At 42.1% G+C, this 20,158-nt stretch overlaps 1 protein-coding gene across 3 annotated transcripts in view; it reads right to left on the bottom strand.

Annotated features, from left to right (window-relative positions):
• Positions 1–18,953, bottom strand: part of MOCS1 (molybdenum cofactor synthesis 1) — a 30,961-nt gene extending 12,008 nt beyond the window's left edge. Inside the window, exons 1-5 of one of the 3 annotated variants that reach the window (XM_055816175.1) lie at positions 18,790–18,953; positions 11,038–11,170; positions 10,122–10,289; positions 5,126–5,290; positions 309–370 (exon numbers count right to left, since the gene is read on the bottom strand). In XM_055816175.1, the coding sequence (XP_055672150.1) occupies positions 309–370; positions 5,126–5,290; positions 10,122–10,289; positions 11,038–11,170; positions 18,790–18,912 (651 nt within the window). In that variant the 5' untranslated portion in view covers positions 18,913–18,953. The remainder of the gene's footprint in view (positions 1–308; positions 371–5,125; positions 5,291–10,121; positions 10,290–11,037; positions 11,171–18,789) is intronic. The other 2 variants (XM_055816174.1, XM_055816176.1) reach the window with 2 other exon arrangements.
• Between the last annotated feature and the right edge of the window lie 1,205 nt (positions 18,954–20,158).

Below are 20,158 nucleotides of genomic sequence, written 5' to 3' on the forward strand. Positions count from 1 at the left end.
AAATGCCAAATCAACAGAAGGGATAGAAAGAGGCAAGTACAGCACAGGACTGCCCTGTAGCCTGCAGGTAGGCAATTGATAGGCTCTGTGGCAGTATGAACCTGTACACTCAGCTGTGCAAGGAGATTTTATATAAATCTGCCCCATTACCTCTTGATGTGATCTTCATTCTACTAAAATTTTTCTTCAGTTTTACCAAAAATTATGCACGGGGTCTAGGATAATAAATTCTGTATCAGGTGAGCTGTATCTTTTATGACAATTTATGGTAAAACACAGCAGTTTGAGTACATAAACACTGGCTTTACCTTAACAGGACGGTAGCCAAGTTCAGTGGCTTTGTGGATTCCTTCCATTACCTTGTGAAAGCCTAAGATATAAAAAGAACAAAAATTTTTCTTGTTTAAAAACAGAATGCAAAAGGAGGTTAACTACAAGACAGAAAGATAACAAATAAAAAACAATCTGATTCAGTAGACAGGGCTGCAAGTAAAGAGACTTTAATTCTACACACACATCCTGCAAAGGCTGCTGGTGTTACTGTGGTCAAGACACAGAGATGAATTTTTTAACTGGTGTTTGGGTAGTCAGAAGTAATGGTATGCTCTTCTACATCTTTGGACATCCACGTATCATTACCATATAATTCTCCACTTCCCCATATATCAACTTTGCCTTGTGTTACGTTATTCTTAAAGGGATTAGAATGCATTTGTGAACTGCCTCCAGATACAATGAAGAAAGAATAAATTAACATTTATTTGATAAAATGGCACACATGTCTTCACTAAAATGGCAGAATCTCACTGTTCTGAGTCAGAGAGCAATATTGCTGAGTGAATTTTAAAAGGATCTTTCTGAACTGACTGTAGAGGGGAGTGGAGTTAGGAATAAAAACAAAAGCCTACTGATTCCTTATTCATCCCTGGCTACAGATGTAATTGGCTTCCCAAAGCTACTGACTATCCATTAGTCTGAAGACCACAGGCAGCATTTTACAGGATCATCAAGTTTATGACTAAACGTGAAATTGGTGAGCATAACGTGGGGGGGATTTAAGCATTTAGGAACGAAATTCAGTTGGCCTTTGACCCTTGAAAGCAAATGAAAATGTCAAAAACTGCAGTGACTTTAAGGAATGAAGTACCCAGCCTCACCCTACCATTTAGTGTGGCCTACACTTGTCAGCTGCTCCCAGACAGAGATACAGTTAATTTAGGGCAATTTCCTTCACCCCTACATGTACCTCTTAAATTTGGAAGAAAAATAAAGCAACAATGCAATTTCGGAATTCCAAAGGCCTTTAGGAAAGCCTCTTAATCATCTCATTTAAGCCACAGCTTCTGTCAACTTTAAACAAAGTTAAAACCTTTCATCAAGATACCAATTCTAGATTTGACATATTATTCCTTCCCTGCCACACTCACCAGCTGGCAGAGAAACAAGGTGATAATATCAAGAATAAGACAGCAAGCTACCAAGCGCTGGGTATGCTTTTCTGGTGAGTGGGTGTGCTCAGCTGCTTGCACTGTGTTTGTGAAAGTCCAATAACTGACAGGGTAGGAGAGACAAAATTCCTGTCCTGCTCTGCACTCTAAACTCAGGTATGAAAGACAAACCACTGTATGAGACTCGGCTCCTTCTTCCAAAGCTGTAGTCTTCAACAGCAGATACTTTACACATGCTAGCAAAAGGGCAGTATCTTCCAGAAGTTTGTGCTGACAGTCCCCGTGCTGTTCCTAGTCTTACATTTTTCTGTGTAGGTCCGTCACCCTTCTTTCCCATCTCTTTATTTACGGGAAACTCAGCTTTTCTAGCGAAAAGTTTATACCCTCATTAATCTGTAGGAACTTTACCAGAAATAAGCAATAACTCAGTAATAGTCTGTGCATACTTAACATAGGATGAGAAAGAAAAAATAAAAGGACAGACATGAAACTTTCACCTAACCGCTTTCTGGCTGGTAAAGACATTATAAAGAACAGACATAGGAAAGCAGGAGATGCTACCACTTTTATAAGCCAGTCCTAATGCTGCAAAAAGAGAGGTGAAGAGCAAGGAGAAGATGGTGAAATAACTCTTGCAAGGAACCATTTGAAGTTGTGACTTGTCACCCTTCTCCTTCATCACCTACTTGTTTTACACGTGCCCAGGAAGTTTGCAGCACTGGTGACAGACTTCATTCCAATTAACCAAGTTTGCAGGCTGAATGTGGCAAGAGACATAGTGATACACTGCTTATGCACATCCCAGAGCCACAAATGGGATCAAAAAAGCTCTGCAAGCTCACTGGAGAGGCAAGCAATAGGATTACAGCTTGCAATGCATCTAACTTAATGTCCTTCCCAGTTCTGCCTCTTACCTCCTGCCATGCTAGCACAACAGTGTGGTTTAGAACAGCTATCATAAATCTCTAGACCCAACAAAACCCCAGTGCGAGCTATTCTGATTAACAACTATGAGCTTGTTTCCACTAAAAGATTTTGGGAGCAGAGTTATTATTTAAAATAAAAAAAATAAATCTGTAAACATTAAAATATGAAATGCAGTAAGTTTTATGATTTTTTTCTTTATGGAAAGCTATTAGGAGCTCATTTGTATTGTTATACTTATTGAAACATTCCTACTAAATCAAAGTCCTTGTGTGGTAATGGAACGACAAAAAGAATAAAACGAGAACATTTCAAAATATTAGAGCAGAAATGAACACTAGATGTCTTTGTGCCAGGAAATATTGTCAAGGCTCAGAAGTCCTTTAAGTTTTTGTTTGACATTTCAAAATGACAACCCTTCTCCTCTTCCACACAATGAAAAATTTCAATATTTTCTAATTTTAGATTTCTGAAATCATAACTTTAGCCAACTTCAAAGCACAGAGAACCTTAGATACATCCAGAACAATCCTATGTGGGACAACACCTCCCAACATTTAATCCTTACAAGAAGAAAGGCTTCAAGCCAATGTTTAATGATTCAATTACAGTACAATATTATCTCATTTTCCTCGTACTGAACAAAAAAGAAGGGACAGGTTGTGAAACAGGTTAGACTGGCTACCTGCAAGAAAGTATTTTTCATTTGTCATCCCTTAGAATGTGGCAGGTGGGGAGAAGTAGAAATATTACGGCCCTCTATATATGCTTTCATATATCGGTGAAATCTCTGATCATCTCAGTCATTCCCTCTATCCCAGCCATTTGGGAATAAAAGCAGCTGTAATGCAGGTCACCTACACCAAAGATACAAAATTCCAGTCTTTTCTTAAAACCCTAGAATGAGTTTCCAGAGGAGAAGAAAAACTGATTCCGTAATTTCTTGAGCTCCTGCTTAATGCCACCTTTACTTTCCACAGAAGTTACCAGCCTGTAGGAGTCTAAGACCAGGAATCCCTCTCACCTTAACAGAGCTATATCTTGTTGCCTCTGGAACTGCCACAGGAGACAGGGTAGCACAGTAGGGCAGGCACTCTATTCTCTGCTCATTCCATACCTGGAAATCTCCTATTAAATAAAAAACCCTCAAAAACAATAAAAAAGTATTTTTACATAATTTCAGCCCTTAACAAAAGAAAAAAAAACAACTCAGCGTTACTATTTTTACCTGAAATCCATTAAAAAAAATTACCTATGATTTGGAAACTTTATTCAACTCCTTAAAAATACTGAGTCATAGAAACTTCCCTGTTTGCTCTCTATGCTATTCAGCTAGCAATTTCTCTTTGTGGTTAAAGACTTTTTTTTTTTTTAAAGGGACAGGAGGGAAAGAAAACATACATATAAATAAAAATTGCCCTCACCCCCCAATAACTTTTAGTTTACTTTATAAGCAGCACATTCCTAACAGCTTCCAATCAGACAGGAAGAGCTGTGGCCATATAATTCAGGAAGCTGGAGGATCAGGTTTGCCCCTTCAGTAGCAAAGAAAGGGCTTGTTTCCAGTGAATGTCACAAACCAGGTAATACGCAAATGCAAAGAGCAGAAGGAAAGAGCAGAGCACAGTCAACACCTGCTTCTGATTACATACTCCCAGATACTTCTCTGGGAGCCAACTGTGCCATGAAACAACCAGATTAATGCAACAGCCTACAATGGAAGGTTAATGCTCCAGTCAGATTTATGACAGGAACAGATTTCTGCACCATGATGTAGAAACCTGAAGAAATGCTCCCAGAGAGACTGTAGACAAGGACACCTTTCTGCACCTGCCAACAGAACTTTGATTTGATAGCCGAGTGATTCAAACGTTGAAATCCCTTCTCACAGCACCCCAGATTTCCACATCCCTTGCCTTACATTTACCTTACGTTGTTGCACCATCTAGTGGGAAGTTGGAGGTTTTGTCTGAATTAAAAGTTCACAGACTGCCAAAGCTACATTACTGGACAAACAGAATGATACAAGGTCAAATCAGTTTTAGGTTAGAAGAAAGCCCAACCATGAAGCTGAACTTTATGATGAACTTTAGGATTCATTTAAAAAAAGAATTTGTAACACTGGGCACATCCAAGCATTTTTGAAACTTTGTTTGGAATTACTAGCTCAATTGGAGAGAATTTACAAAGCCAGCAGCCCTCCTCAAATGATTTCAGACCCAGTTTATGTTTATTCCTATTAAAAAGTAGTGGAAGTAGGGAACATCACTAATTACAAGTGAGGCCACTGCTAGTATGCCCCACATCTAACTTCCAGAAACTGCTGCTATCCATGACAAGAAGTTCAGTTCTTGGGGTAACTTAGTCCCTGGCTGCTACGGCAGGAACATCTGTCTTTTGCACAGTATTAAACAGCACACAAGACCAACACAAGATTTGGAGAGTCCTCTTGATATCCATGACTAACCAGTAGTCAGCCAGTTACTGGCAGCTGTAGTCACAGTACCACTGACTGTGGCACGTTGAGCATCTTCTACTTCACCAGCTCCAACTAAAGGGGCTCTACCTGCCTAAGGGGTGTAGAAAGAAGGAAGAAGTCACTATCAAATAAGCTGGTACAGATGACTTTTCCTAGCCTCAGACAGATGGAAATTCACTCCTCTCCCAAAGTAACTGAATGTGAGAGACATAGCAAACAACCCACAGCATTACTGTAAGTATTAACACAGTTGCCTTAGAAGACAAGCCTGTACCTTTCCTGCGGACAATGAACTCAAATTTAGCTGGGACCAAAGTATCCAAGCTAATGTTAATGGCATTCAGTCCTGCCTCCTTCAGCCGGGGCAGCAGTCTGGTTAAGTTGATCCCATTGGTTGTGACAGCAATGGTTTTCAGCCCTTCTAGCTTGTACAGTTGACCTAGGAAAATAAAAAGATGACTTTAAAAGAAGTAAATCAATTGTAAGTTGCACAGAAATACCAAAAGACTTGTGAAACAAACAAAAAAATATAACTGAGGGTGCGAGGAAAACATGGACACTTCAGTGCTTCAGCCTTCTTCCAGCTGTACTGGTTCAAGAGACCCATTTTAGCACAAATCCATTTCAAAAGGTATGAAAGAGTAGCTTATTGAAAGCAAAATTGGTTATAAAAAACACTGAAAATGCAGACTAATTTTATTCTCCATTTCTTAGAGTAAATAGCTACTTAATTGTTGGAAGAAGGCCTATGATTTTGTTTTCCTTCTTTTCCTCAGTCTAGCTCTGCAAACCGAATTCAGTGTTCTGCCATAACAATGAGCAGCAAGCCATCCCTTTTACACCTGAACTAGCTGCCTTTATCTAGCAACGCTTATCCTACTATGCTTTACCAAAACTCAGTTCTAATCCAGAGGTAGTTGCCAGCAGTAGCAACTTTAAACTGCTGAAATACTGCATATACTCATAACTAAACAGAAAAAGGTCAACATATTAGACCACTACAGAGAATCCAGGGCAGTGACATCCAATGGACAAAACACTTGCACTTGACAACCGATACATTTCCATTACCCACAGTGGTAGCCCAGCCAATGGAAGAGCACTTAGGCAAGACACTAAAAAACGGCTAACAGAAGAAAACCACATAAGAAACAGTTAATATCATGAGACTAGGTTTTAGAAAATAGCTGACTCCTTGTAAGCCAAATCCAGAAATCCTCAGCATACCAGATCTCCAGAGAGCAGGCTTTCAAACCTCCAGTTATCATACAATAACAAATAGGGAAAAACCCTCATAAACCACTTGCAGAAGCAGAGCCATGGTAAAGTAATTTTATTTTCTTATTTTCCTTCCTCCCTTCTCTCATGGCCTCCACCCTAATTAGTTGAGAAATATTTGAAGAACCCTTACCCTTGAGGCAGCTTTGATTACAGCACAAATATTTTAGAGTCCCTTCTTCCCTCCCTATTTTACTTCTATTTGTTCATGTTGATAAGGGCTTTACTTCTGCTTTACTCATTTCCCAGCTATTCTCAAGATATTCACACTAAGCTGCGCCCAATGGGACAAGCCAGGTCACACCAAAGATGCTGAAGTTTACAGCAGCAGCATTTTGCAACACGATTAAGAACCCTGTGAAGACATCTGGAAAATGAGGTTATAACAAAAAAAGCTATCTTTATTATGAACTAGACTTTTCTGGCATTCATCTCTCAAAATCCTCCCCACTGATCAGGAATAACCTCTTGCTAGAGGATGAATGCTATTGGTCCCAGTTTGCCAAAGATTGTTCAACACTAGCAACTACTAGCAGCCCAGTCTTTGTGAGAGCACAGGATACACACTGCAGTCAGAGGAACGCCACTACTTTTATTTACAGCATCGCAACACACAGACTGCTCAATCTCCTAACACCACAGAGGAAAAAAAGACTAGCTGCCATACAGACTTTATTGTTAGAAATGTAAAATGCATAAAGGCATTTAATGAAACCAAAGCCACACTGCAGCCTAAAATGGAAAAAATTAAAAAAGTAGCACCAGCTGATTAGGTCAGTTAGTGCAGGCAGCGGCTGTTTTCAGTCCATCTTCTTCCTCAGCAGACAGGATGAGGTACATGATGAGGCACTGGAAAGACACAAATATGTGGAACCACCTGTAATAACAAATTGGATAGAAGCCAACTGTGAGAAATTAGAGATGAAGACTTAACACTAACACCAATGAGTTAAAAAGGACCAGTTGGTACACTCTGCCTTATTTGTGCAAGCTAAGAAGAACATTGTGGTTGCTTGGTTTCTTGGCTTGTTGATCTCTAAATTCAAAAGGGATTAAAGAGATTTCATAACTTTGCAACTCACCTTGTGCCTGTATTAAAACTCTTTTCTGACCTTTGGTCACTGCTTTAGCAACAATCAGCACAAGCAAAGGCAACTGATAAAACTATCAAGTAGAAAAGGAAACAGAACGGATACTATAAATCAGTAACATGAAACTAACAGCTTACATGACAGGCTCAAGCTATCAAGTAAATGTTTTTACATTTACTTTTTCCTTTAGGATGAGGCACATCATCTTAAATAGACAAGTCGCTTACATATTCTCCTCCAATTGTTTCAGCTGCGCTTTTCCTGATTTGAGTCCTGGAAAGGTATGTGTATCTCCTAATACAGTAGTAATTCAAGTCTTGAAATACGTATGATGCTGAAAAAAGTCACCCAACTGTCTACCCCATGGAAAATACTTTTTTCAGTGGAGATATGTACTTCTCAGACTATTAATAAACTGCCAGCACACAGTTGCATATCCAGTGCTAATTTAAACTCCAAGTATCCCAAAGGAGATGGATTCTATATTCTACTATCAGCTGCTTCAGAAAAGTCTCAAATATATGCTTTCAGCAGTCTCAAGGACATGATTTAGCTTTCAGCAAGTGTTAGTTGCTGATTCATAGTTTATGTATGTGCATGCATTAAAAGATTTAAAATAATCTGAACAACTGTAGCCAGTCTCTGAACAACATGGTCTCCTACAGTAGCTTCAAATCATATCTGTTTACTGAAAAAAAAAAAAAAAAATTTTGAGTATTGGAAAAATACGATAATATTAATCCAACATTAATGCTTTTGAGCTTTATTGATATTTCACAAACCATTTGTGGTCAAGGGAAAGGGTTGCCAAAAACAAACCTAACTTAAATCTCCACTCTATTTAGCACCTCAGATATTGTAGCCAGTTTCTATAAACCATCTACAAATCCAGATGAATCTTATCCCAGCCCAAACCAGTACCTTGTACTAAGATGGCTTCAATAAAGGTTCCTAACTCAAATTCTGCACAAGACATTTTTAGGTTTGTTTCCCCTTCAGTGAGTTCTCCCATAGTTGTTACATGTGATATTCAGTTTTCAGACTTTTCTCTTGATCCTGAACCTGTGCAACATAGAGTAATACCAAAGCCTGAGAAGACAGAAAAGTGTCTATAGGCTTAATTTGCCATTTTTCAGTATGCCTTAGAAAAAACCAGCCAGGCTAATACAAATCCATGACAATGAACTAATGCAACAGGACAATCTTCTTAACATCCATTAACTTTACCCCCAAATCACTATTCTCTTGTCATCCATTAAAATGATCACTATGAATCTGTCAAAGTTCAGCTGTGAAGAACACAGGCAGAATAATGAAAGCCCAGTGGATCACAAAGATCCATCTCCCTCTTTTAGCCACAAAAATAACCTTTGATAATTCTATCCCTGCAGTAAAACAAACCAAAAAAAACCACCTTTCTAGCCTTCCAATATCAATACTTCAGAATCGCAGCTATGTGATAATTATTTTGCAGTGACCTGGCTACTCAACTTCCACCCTCAATGTCAGAGTAGTTTTGTTGAATATAAAAAGCCATCAGCTACTGCTAATAAATCAAAAAGGTGCATACATTAGGAAAAAAAGTTCTGCACTGAACTGATGACACTGTCAATTTCAACTCATTTTCATGCCAACACTATATGCTGAACTTTAAAGCTTTACTGTATTTAAAAACATAACCTATTTTATAAGTCTGCCCCCCTTTCGGCTGGCAAAAGCAGCTAAAATAATTATACCCATTATTACTAGAAATGGGGACTGCCTTCTTGAAAGGCACATAGCACTCCCAATCCTAAATAAAAAATAACCTATCATGTATGGGTAAAATGCTCCAGAGAATGATATTCCAGAGTTCCAAAAAGATGTTAGTGCAGTTTCAGGACTCCCCACCATCAAGGTTCAAGGAGAGCCAAGCTAGTTCACTAACCGTACCTTTTCCAGCCATAAACAGGTCTGTTCTACATGCAACACTGTTCTGCTGCTTCCTTTGGAAAAGACCATAAAGGTCCTCCAAATCCTGAACAAAACAGAGCAGAAGCAGAGACCAACTGTTTTCTCCACCAAAGTTCAGCGTATCAGTAGACAGTTACTCTACTTTCAGGACCTTCATCTTCTATATTAACCCTTTATCATCTTCAGGACTTATAAGAGTGTATGTGCAGAAACAGAAAAGTTCAGTTGCCCACAATCCACCAAGGTGTACCCACCTACATAGCCTTAATTGAATACATTACCACTACACAAAGCTATTGTAATGTCCATAACATATGAGACTTTGGACAAGGAAAAAAGTACCTGGCTCAAGAAGAAAAAAAAAAACCAGGCACTGTCAGGCAACACAATACCAGTCAAAAGAGATAAATTACTGGGTAATAGTTGGAAGTCTATCGTCCATTAAAGTAATAGTCTTAATCAGTAACTGTAAACAAACAGGCATTTCCACCATTCTTTACTAGACACAGACAAGCAAGTGATACCTGTTATCAAGAAAACAAAACAAAAACACAAACCAAAACCCCCTAAAAATCCAAAAGAAAACCTGTTTTGTTTGCAAGCATGTTATCAGCTGTTCCTGTCCAGTAAAGACAGTCACATCAGTTCTTGATTTTTTACCCCAAGGCTGCATTATTGCAAGTTATTCTAGTAGATGTTGAATATGAAAATTATGCTAGATCAGCTGTCATAATATGAAGAGACATAAGTTCCATCCAAACAGGAGAGCAGAACTGGAAGCTTTCTGAAAGGTACATGCATTTCACAATGTTGGGAAAACCCATCCTCACTTAATGTATAGTTATTCTTCAGGTTGCTGAACTCTAATAGTTGATATTTATAAGTGTAGATTTTGGGTCAATATAGAGCAAGTCACTTTGAAACACACCGTATTTATTGGTAACTCACCCACAATATCAACCACATCGGGACGGATAAGTGGCTCTCCTCCTGTCAGTCGGATCTTCTCTACACCTTCTTTCACAAACAGTCTGGCTAGAGTGATTATCTCCTGAGCAGTAAGTAGCTCTGATTTAGGGGTCAGTTGAACACCTTCTTCTGGCATACAATACTGACCTGAAACAAAGAATATAGAAATACATGGGGGGGGGGGGGGGGGGGGGGGGGGAGGAATAGCCAGCAGCTGTTAATCTAATATTGATGAGCAAAATGCACCATGTGCAACTGTCTTTAATGGGTGTCAAATGACTCTGCTTTTCTGAAATACAGATAAGACCACACACCAAATCTTACAAGCAGCCTCCTAACAATCTCACTTTTTTCTTCAGAAGAAACCCCAAGACTCATGATGGGTCTCAAAATTACAATGGATCCACTTTGAAGGAAAACCTGATCTTTTGTCTATCTCACCTGTATTCAAACAGACACACAAAACCGAACTAGCAAGCACTGGAACATAGCAGGGGGTTGCACTAGATGATCTTCAGAGGTCCCTTCCAACCCTGGCCAGTCTGTGATTGCCACAGACTTTGCAGACATAATTGTGGAAATACCTAGGTATGAGCTCTCATGCTCAGCATACACTTTGGGTATGGCATACAAACATCCACAAGCACCATCATCCAAACCACACCAAGTCTGATGAAAGACCTGTCACCCCCATTTGTCTGGCACATCCCTAGGCTTGCTCCTGCTTCCCCATCCCATCACCAGCTCAGCCCCAAAACAGTCTCTTATCTATCCTTTACCATTACTTTGTGAACACAAAAAAGAGCAGAGGGCCAACAAAGTGATAAGTACCCTAATTCAGTTCTTGGCCTTTGCACAATATGGTGCATAAGAGCTGTGTGCAACAGACACTTACACCTGAGGTTGCATTTCTCAGTCAAAGAAATTCGCAAGTAGTTGTGCTGACGCCCAAAGCTGTCCGTCAAAAAAGCAGAGAAGGGAGCAGCATGTTCCAGTAGAAAGCGTCCTCTTCCTGAGCTTTGCAATTCCTGCAACGAAAACAAGGAAGTGCTAAATATTTGAATAGTTATCCTATCAACTTGCTGTATAAATATTAATTTTGAACTCAACTGGTAATTATTATTCCATTTATCCCCACAGAGACAACTGCACAAGAAAAAAAAAAAAAAGATGACTTGTCTTTATGGTCAAAACTGACCATTTATTAAGTTTCACACCCTACTTAATTCCATGGAACTATACTACAATTTTCCCTGTGCGTTTAAAGATACAGCCTCTTTGCCACAGGTGCTTCAGGCTTCCTGTGTACAATACTAAGCAGCTTTACAAATCTGCTCTTTACAAAGCTCTTTCCGTAATAACCCAGGACCACCCAATCTCACCACAGCCCTCAGATAAATTAAAACATACAGAAGGGTCCCTCCCTGCACTTCAGTGCAAGGGAACCAAAAGCTGATGAAACACTGCATATCTGCTTATGTGTCCACTAACTTTCACATGCAAGACATAACATCTTGTAAATAGCAAAACCAAATTATTGCTGTGTGAAATAACTTTCATGCCTGTTTCTAGAAATTTCCAGCAAGGTCTTCTTGCCCAAATCCATGCAACAGAATACTTCCAAAAAGTTTGTCTTGGTTAAAAGACAATACATAATACAGGGCACAGTCAGTAGGATTGGAAAGGAAATGTACGATCCTGAAATTACACCTGTTCAAGCCTTCATAAAAAGGTTCAGAATTTTAATAATGTCTTTATTAACTATTATTAAGTGAATATTACAACTGATTTCTATTTACAGGTTTTGGGTTTTTTAAAGCACAGTGTAACCTATTCTACAGCAACACAGTTTTCAGGAAGTATTGCCCTCCAGAATGAGGACTGATCACTTTAGGTGTCAAACAAAATATCCCAAATTAGTAGCTGCTACTGGAAATGAATACAGTTCAAGTTTATACCAAGCATCTTTAAAACATCACTACTGCCAACAACAGAAAATGGGGTAAAAATAATTAGAGGAACTATTTTCACCATGTCCTTGTTAGTTAGCCACATACAGACAATAATAGACAGCTAAGAATATGGGAAGAAAGCTAAAAGATTCCTGAACATGCAGCGAACTTCATCTCCACTTAAAAAGCACAGACAAAACCATTTCTGGAGACATGGTGGTCCCAAAGGTAAAGTGAGTGGGGGGAGGAAATCAGCTGCAGAATTGTGCCTCAAGTCAAAATCATGCTGGCTAATCTTGATAGGCTGCAGCAGGCAAAGGATTAAGTAAAGTTTTGACATAAATTTAAGATGTAGAATGAGGAACCAGACAAAATGACACATTAGCTAGTATTCAAACTGCTTAACTGAGCAAAGCTCATTATTTCCATCTAGTGAAAAACAGACTTGTGGTATCTCCAGCTATACTAAAATTGGCATGTATGGGATGATGCCAAGGGACTGGGCAGAAACACACATAGCCAAGGCCATCATCTCCCTGGCTCCAGTCATCGCCAGTAACCACAGTAGTTAATCCTGCACAGTATTTTGAAACAGCCTTTGCAAAAAAGTCTGGTAATGGTCAGCTAAAATGTTGAACCACTCAGGTATGCTCTCTTAAAACATTTTATTCTAAAAGCATTTGTAGGACAGATTTGGGGGTGGGTGGAAGACAGAGAGGACACCCTCAATGACCAGATCAGGCAGACAGCAAAGGTTATCTGGGGAGAGGCCCAACTTCAGCCATCAGCAGCTGCAGCAATTTTGATTCCAGCTGTGCTAACACCATGGCTGCTGCTAACTTATGAGCAGGAGCAGTGTTTCTTGGCAGCACAATCTTTCTACTAGCCTTTAAACAATCCACTACACTTCTTGATCCAAACAGCTTTGTGGTTAGGCAAGAACTTTTAAGAACATCCCTGACAGTGAGGGGGTTAGAGAACATAAAGGAGACACAAAGTGGCTGTTTCAAAGCCCAGAAAACATCTGTTTACCCCTGATAAAACAGCACTAGTTTCAACGTAATGCTTTTCAGCCAGAAGCAAGCAATCTCTTTCAGTTTCTGTTTCATAGCTTGCTGAACAGCAGAGAGCTAAAGGGTGCAAGGCCAGCCTTCCTTCCCTGCAGCACCAAAGGTGTCAGTGGTAGCCCCTCCACAGCCACACGTGCTGCTCACGCCTACACACGTTCCTACATCTTCCTCTTCTTCAAGATTCCTGGGCAGAACAGGTCATCGGGGTTTTAATCCCCTGGGGAAATGCTGCAGCCTGCATACCCGAAGGTTGTTTGTGAGCTCTGCGCAGCTTTAGTTTCCCCAAGAAATCCCAAGCTGGGAGCTTGCTTTGTTAGAAATGTTAACTCTGTTGCACTTACTGTGAGAGTTTCTCAGAATACAAGGCAGGGTTAAGTCAAAGAGCTCAGCTAAACATCCAGAGTTCATTTCTGCTTCTTACCCAGTTAGAAAACTCATCTCTAAACAGACTAATCTGAAGATATTTTAAATACTACCAAATTGAGAAAAAACACAACACAAAAGTATTTTTTATTGAAAACTGCACTGCTTTCTGACCTGGTTGGATTTCTGATGTTCTCCTTCCTGTTATTTTGGAAAGGTGTTCACATTTGACCAGGAAAGTACTCCCATTCTTACTGAAGTTATTCGAACCCTTCTTGTAGAAGCACTCACCTCCTAATGCTTTCTCAAGAATTAATTCTTAAATCTTTTTCAGGATCAGGATTCCTTACCCACTTCACTTGAAAACAGAGCAGTACGAACCTGCTGCATCCCCATTTTAGTGCGCACTACAGGGAGGGAAGTGAAAAGTTGTCCTCCCTGAGAGAAAGGAGGCAAGAGAGGGAGACTTTAATATCTGTATGTAATGGATGCCAAAACTGCATCCTTTCAAGGACAGTAATATGCCTAAAGTAATTTCCTATTTTCAAGAAGGAGCCAGCACTGCAGTTGGACGCAGGACACAATGGTTCTGTTCCCTGTCTGCCATCTGAGTGGCTGTTACTTTAGCTTCCTTGCCTGTAAGAGGACTTACTGGAGGAAGGAAAACTGCCCTTCATTAATTACTCCGAAGTGAACTGTCAAGAAGTAGTATTAAAAGAACAGGCACTCAGCAGGCAGTTGGTGTCAATATACTTCAAAGTTCGTATTGGAAATAAATAATTTTTACTCTCTTGCTGCAAAATAACTTCTATTGGGATGGTGAAAAGAAAAAAGTTTTCCCAGAGCTCTAGAGATTCTTTCCATCAGCTTCTTGTTGTGTACAGGGATGGGTTTGTCTGGGAGGGAAGAATGACTGGAGATGGAATTTTTAAGCTGTTATTTCAGTTTCTGTCCAGTTTGATGTCAGCAAGGAGGAATTAGGAGACACCCATGAGGAGTTCAGCAGCATCAGCTTGAGCTCCAGTGGGAGCGGATCCTGTATTACTAAAACAGCCACTGCACCCAGCACTGGCTCATATTTTTATCAATTCCACAGGAAGGCCAAATATCAAAGATGGAAACTCAGCTGCCTTCTGGTAACTCAGGGCAAGCCGAAGCACTCTCTCAGGCAGTCATTGAAGCAGGATTTTCCAAAGGGGAAGAACAGGGGGAGGCTGGACCTAGTCACTTGCAGCCTGTGTGGGAGCTATCGGAGCAGGGAGAAAGCAAAAGCTGTCTGCTACAGTCCCCAGGCTACCGGGGTAATTCAGTTCCTTGCAGTTGGAAAAGATGGGTGATTGTTGGTATTTTAATGTATCAATGCCCAACCGCACAACTTCTCACTCAAAAGGGCTTATTATAATCCCAAAATCCCTACTCTCCTTTCTCCATAGTTGACAGAAGACACTTCTGCACATCAGAGGAGTACACCCTGTCACATAGCATGCTTTATCTGATCCATGAAAAAAACAGTTTTACTCCCTGGGCTGTCACTCCTATGTTCTATACTAGTACTGAAAGAATCAGAGCTTTGATGAATGCACCTAGTGGCTACATTTTGACAAGCTGTCAACACTTCAGACCTGCCAATTCACCCGTGATTTCCAGGAGAACTCTTCTAACAACTCAGTAAAATTGGGGGCCATCACCAGAGGTATTAACAACCACCAGGAACACAACAAACTGACAGATACTGGAAAGGCTCAGTTGAACACAAGGGGGAAGAGAACAGAGCTCTTACTTATTTATCAAACTGAAGATCGAGTACTATACTTGCTCCACCCTTCCACCTTCACCTTATACCCCAGTGATATTTGTGCACTATGAAATTAATGTTTGAAAACACTTCTGCACAGGCCTCAGGGACCACCACAACCTGTGTATTTATGACACTGTTAGTGCTGCTCCTGCACCCACTGGCTCTTGCAGCTTCTGCAGTCCTGTTGGGTTTGTGCAATGGCACTGCCGCCTCACTGTAGTACCTAACGCTGCTGTGCCAGCATCATGGGCAAAACTCAGCAAATCTCTTCTGTTTCATGCCTCGTCTTTAATAACTTAGTCTGTAGAGAAGTAGTGACAGTGTCCTTGTTCAACCTGGAAATTAGACAACCACAGAGGCTGAAATGGGTCTAAATAGGCCAAGTGCCAAAATGAGGTCTGAGCTAAGAAGTCCAAGACAAATGTTTTTCTGAGGGCTCAGCAGCTGCTGCCCAGCAGTTGACCTCAAACAACATGCTACAGTTCTGGTTACTGGCACAGAAAGCACTGCTCGGGGACCTTGACCAGCTACTCATAAAATGGAGCTCCAGGACACAGTTTCAGACATGACTGGCCAAGAAGGGACCATATCAGGTCTTTCTAGACAAGCTGGCCTCTCCCCATTATCCCACTGGTGACGACTTCATTGAGGCCATAGAAAATTTCAGGTGGTTATGTTTAAATTATGGGATCTACATGAACAGATGGAGGAAGCTAAAATGAAACTTGTATCAGGATACAGAAGATCTTTACTGGAAATGATACATCTAGAGTAGGATATAAAAAGAATAATGCTCATTTCCTTAATGCTATTGCTCTTAAGCCTCACTGTCTTAAGAGTCTGTTCATCTTCCCCCTTCATTTCAAAAAGCTGAGGTTTTAGCATTAACTTCCAGCTTACAATCAAATAAAATATAAAAAGTACAAATTACTTTTCCTATTCTACTGAAAAATACTCAGTTTTGTAGTAGAAATATATAATTCTATAAGATTTTTTACTATTATTCAAGAGCATAATTTGAACATGTATCATCATGTGTTCAAGATGACAGGATGGCATCAGACTTCCCTTTGGTAACTGTGAATTAGTCAAGAAATACTTGCACACAGTCGATCCACCATAGAAACGTTGCTTTCAGAGTGCCTATTGCTACCTGCCCTTATCTAGTCCTTGAAAAAGGGACTCCACCCTGCACACATCTCTGAGACTGACAACTCTATCTAGAATACTAAGATACAAACAGGCTCAAATATATGGACTAATAATACACAGTCCAATAATGCACAGATCAAGTTCTATTTTTTTTTTTTGTGAACAATTTAGGATCAGTTTCCCAGGTATGCCTGATTTCACCTTCAAAACTGACATAATCTGACTGGGAAAATAGAAGGCTGTGAAAATTTATCTGGTCAATATCATTTCACTTCTATAAATACATCAATTTTCACCACATATTTCATATAGAGAACATTATAAGGACTTAATGGACATTCAAAATGTGAATAAAAGCTATTATGTGTTTCTAGGGGACGGAGTCATTTACCAAGCATTCATAGGAGATGTTATTACAGACAGCAAATGCAGGATACAGAACAGATAGCATGCACACATTCTCCCACTGTCTCAAAAAACAGCATGTAAGAACAGGCTAAAAAGGCACTAAGTTGAACCTAAGTTCACCACACAATGCCAACACAGCAGCCATACTGACCCCATGGATTCTAACCTAACCTAAAGAATTACAATGGATGGTCGTGGATGCAGCCTTTCAGTTGTCTCCTGAAGCTCCTGAGTTACAGAGTTCTTCCTTCCACAGCTGGAAGGACCATTTTAAAGGGGATGGAATACAGAGTCTAGTGCTATCTTCTCCCATTTGCACCCCCTGCACCCAACTGAAATCTCATGAAACTAAACAGAACCCACCAACATTTTCAGATCCAACCCAGAACAGCAGTATTCATCATTGTTTTGAATTTTTTAACATCCCATCATCTGAAAGCATGGTTCACTGTCCCCTATGTCTGTAATGCTAATTGCTCCTCTCCAGAGATGACATCTGGGAGAGACACAGAAGAGAAAGGAGCAATGGGTATATTATCTCTGTATAGTTGCTACATTTGCACCACCTTTGCTTTTGCATTAGCTTGCTTCTCAGGCCCTGCAGACTATCAGCCAGTGCCCCAGCATACTTGTCAGGGTTACTATGTCACACACACAGATCATTCGCCACATTCTTCCAACCACTGTAGCTTTCATCCCCTAAGGGAATAGGGCTTTCAGAAACGGATGTTGTAACCAAGCTCTCTCAAAAGTATTCCTGAATATATGTTAGAACTAATCGACTTATAGATAGTCATTAGAAGTAATTCTGATCAGCATTTATAAAAAAGTAGATGGGTAGAAAAAAACAAAAGAAACTCAATAACCTTTCTAGATTCCCAAGTCAGGTAAGCATTGAATAAAGCAACACACAACTCCATGTGACTTTCTGAAATAAGTGCTAGTGAACATGTACAATTCTGGTGACACAAAGACTGTCACTAGTAGCTTTAGCCTATTTTCTTCTTGTTAAAGCCAGCCGTGCAATTGCAAGTAAATCAATAAATCATGTCCCAGCTGGGATTAGTCTGCATGTCGTGCCCTATTTCTGCTAGGCAGTTACAGACCCTTTGCCTTCCTGTGCAGCTTTTTCTCCTGCATTTGGAAAGAGACTGAATCCACCTGGGTGACTGGAAGTTAAACCGGGAGGAGCGAGATCTGGACAGCACCTGCGCTGGCTCCCCGCCGGCGCCAGAACAAGCAGCCCCGCGCAAAGCTGGCGTGACCCCCCGGACCGTGGGCACCGAAAGCTGCCAAACCACTCCATTTTCACCTGGGCAGATCAAACGGCATTGTGTAATCCCTTCTTTGACTGGGAAAGAACACGGAACTGGGTCAGCCCAAGAGACTGAACACCCTACTTGCTTTCAAAGTAAGGGTGACATTTTAACAGAGTAAGGACACAGAAGGGTGTACCAGTAGGCATTTTGTTGGTTCTTCTGCCTTCCCCCATATAACCAGGTCACGGTCACCGCAGAAACTACCCATCGCTCCGGGACAGATGGCAAGGTGCCCGTTAGAGAGCCGGGGGCGGTTTCGGTGCCGCCCGCCCGGCAGCTGCCAGCCCCGCGCCGCCGCCGCTGATGGCAGGGGAACCCTCAGAGGCTGGCTGCCCCCGGGGGCCCCGCCAGGCCAAGCCCGGGCCACCACAAGCGCCCCTCCGCAAACTACGTTCTCCTAATTCGAAGTGCAAGGCACCGGCCCGGGACGCCAAACCTCGCACACAACCTCCGGCGGCCGCACGCCTCCCATTCGCCCGCCCGCTCCGGCGGCGGCGGTCCCGGCCCGTTACCGGCCCCAGACGCTCCGCTCGCCCCGCGCCGGCCTCCCGCGCAGCCCCCACCTGAGCCCCGCGCCCCCCTCACCTGAGCGGCGGCGGAGGGAGCCCTCACGGGCGCCCCGGAGCTGCAGGCGCGGCGCGAGGCCGCCCCGAGCGCCCCCCGCAGGAGCGCGAGGCCGCCGCGCCGCCCCCAGGCCGCCCCCGCCATGCGGCTCGCCGGCCCGCAGCACGCGGGGGGCTCCGCGCCGCCGCCGGGCTCGCTCCGTCACGCGGCGGAGGGCGGGGGCAGGCAGCCAATCAGAGCGGACGCAGGTGCGGCGCTGCACGCCGGGAGCCGTAGTCCGCTCCCCTGAGGCGGGCGGGCGGGCTGAGGGAGCGGCGGGCAGTGGCGGGCCCCAGATCCTTCGGCACCGGTGTGCCCTCCAGGGGCAGGGGAGCCGGGCAGCTCCTGTGAGCCCCGCGTCGCTCAGCAGCAAGGGCAAAACCTGCACTGGCAGCCTTTGTTGCCTGCCTTGCCCTGTCTTCGCCTCATCCCTCCAAAAGCCAGGTGCAGGGCCCGTGGCCTGCAGGCTGGCCCTGTCTGCTGGCTGCCTTCCCGGGCCGTGCAGGTGTTGAAGGACTCACACACGGGGTACGTGTCCCTGCAGGGACAGAAGGCCAGGAAACACGGTTACCCTCAACTAGGGAACATTTCTGGTGGAAATGGTGACTTCCACCACAGTCCTGCCCAAGTCTCAAGTACAATCTGTAAAACATTGTCAGAAAACAGGCACAGGAGCTAAATGGGGCACAATGGGTCTTATGAGGCATAAGAAAACAGTATGTTCATTTTCCAGACTGATATACTCTTCCCATATGCTCTCAGTGTTTCACAGACAAGGGGCCTTACAGTGAAGTAAGTGTCTGGTGGCCCACTGTGCACCCCTGGGCAATGGGTCTGCAGAGCATGGTCGCCCATTGCCAAGCTAAACTTAAGGCAGTTGTTCTGTTTCACACATAAAAGGAGGGCTCGGACACCCAAAATTTTCCTGTATCTCTTTCCCTGAATCACATCAGCTACTCTTGCAAAAGACACATGTCTTCCTAAATTATTTTTACAGCTCTAGCCTTAGAACTGTGCAGCTGCTGTAGCTGTTAAGAGTAAAACTCACACCTTTATACACTATGTTGCTTCTGTGATAGCTCTTCTAGATAAGTAATTTTGTTTTCCGTTACCAAATTGCTGTGTCAGGGGTATTTGGGTTTGTAACTAATGGTTGTAAAAACATTAACAACTCTGTGCACAGTGTTAATCCTTTAGCGTTTGACCTGTGCAGTACTTGTTGATATATGAGTAACTGGGCCTTATAATTGCTTGTGTCAGCTGTTATTTCAAGACATAGTTACACGTGCTGGTACAGATTTGAACGTTTAGTCAGGTTATATTTAAACCTTTACTGTGTAGCAAGACACCT

The sequence above is a fragment of the Falco peregrinus genome, chromosome 11, assembly GCF_023634155.1.
Source record: "Falco peregrinus isolate bFalPer1 chromosome 11, bFalPer1.pri, whole genome shotgun sequence".
Taxonomy (NCBI): Eukaryota; Metazoa; Chordata; class Aves; order Falconiformes; family Falconidae; genus Falco; species Falco peregrinus.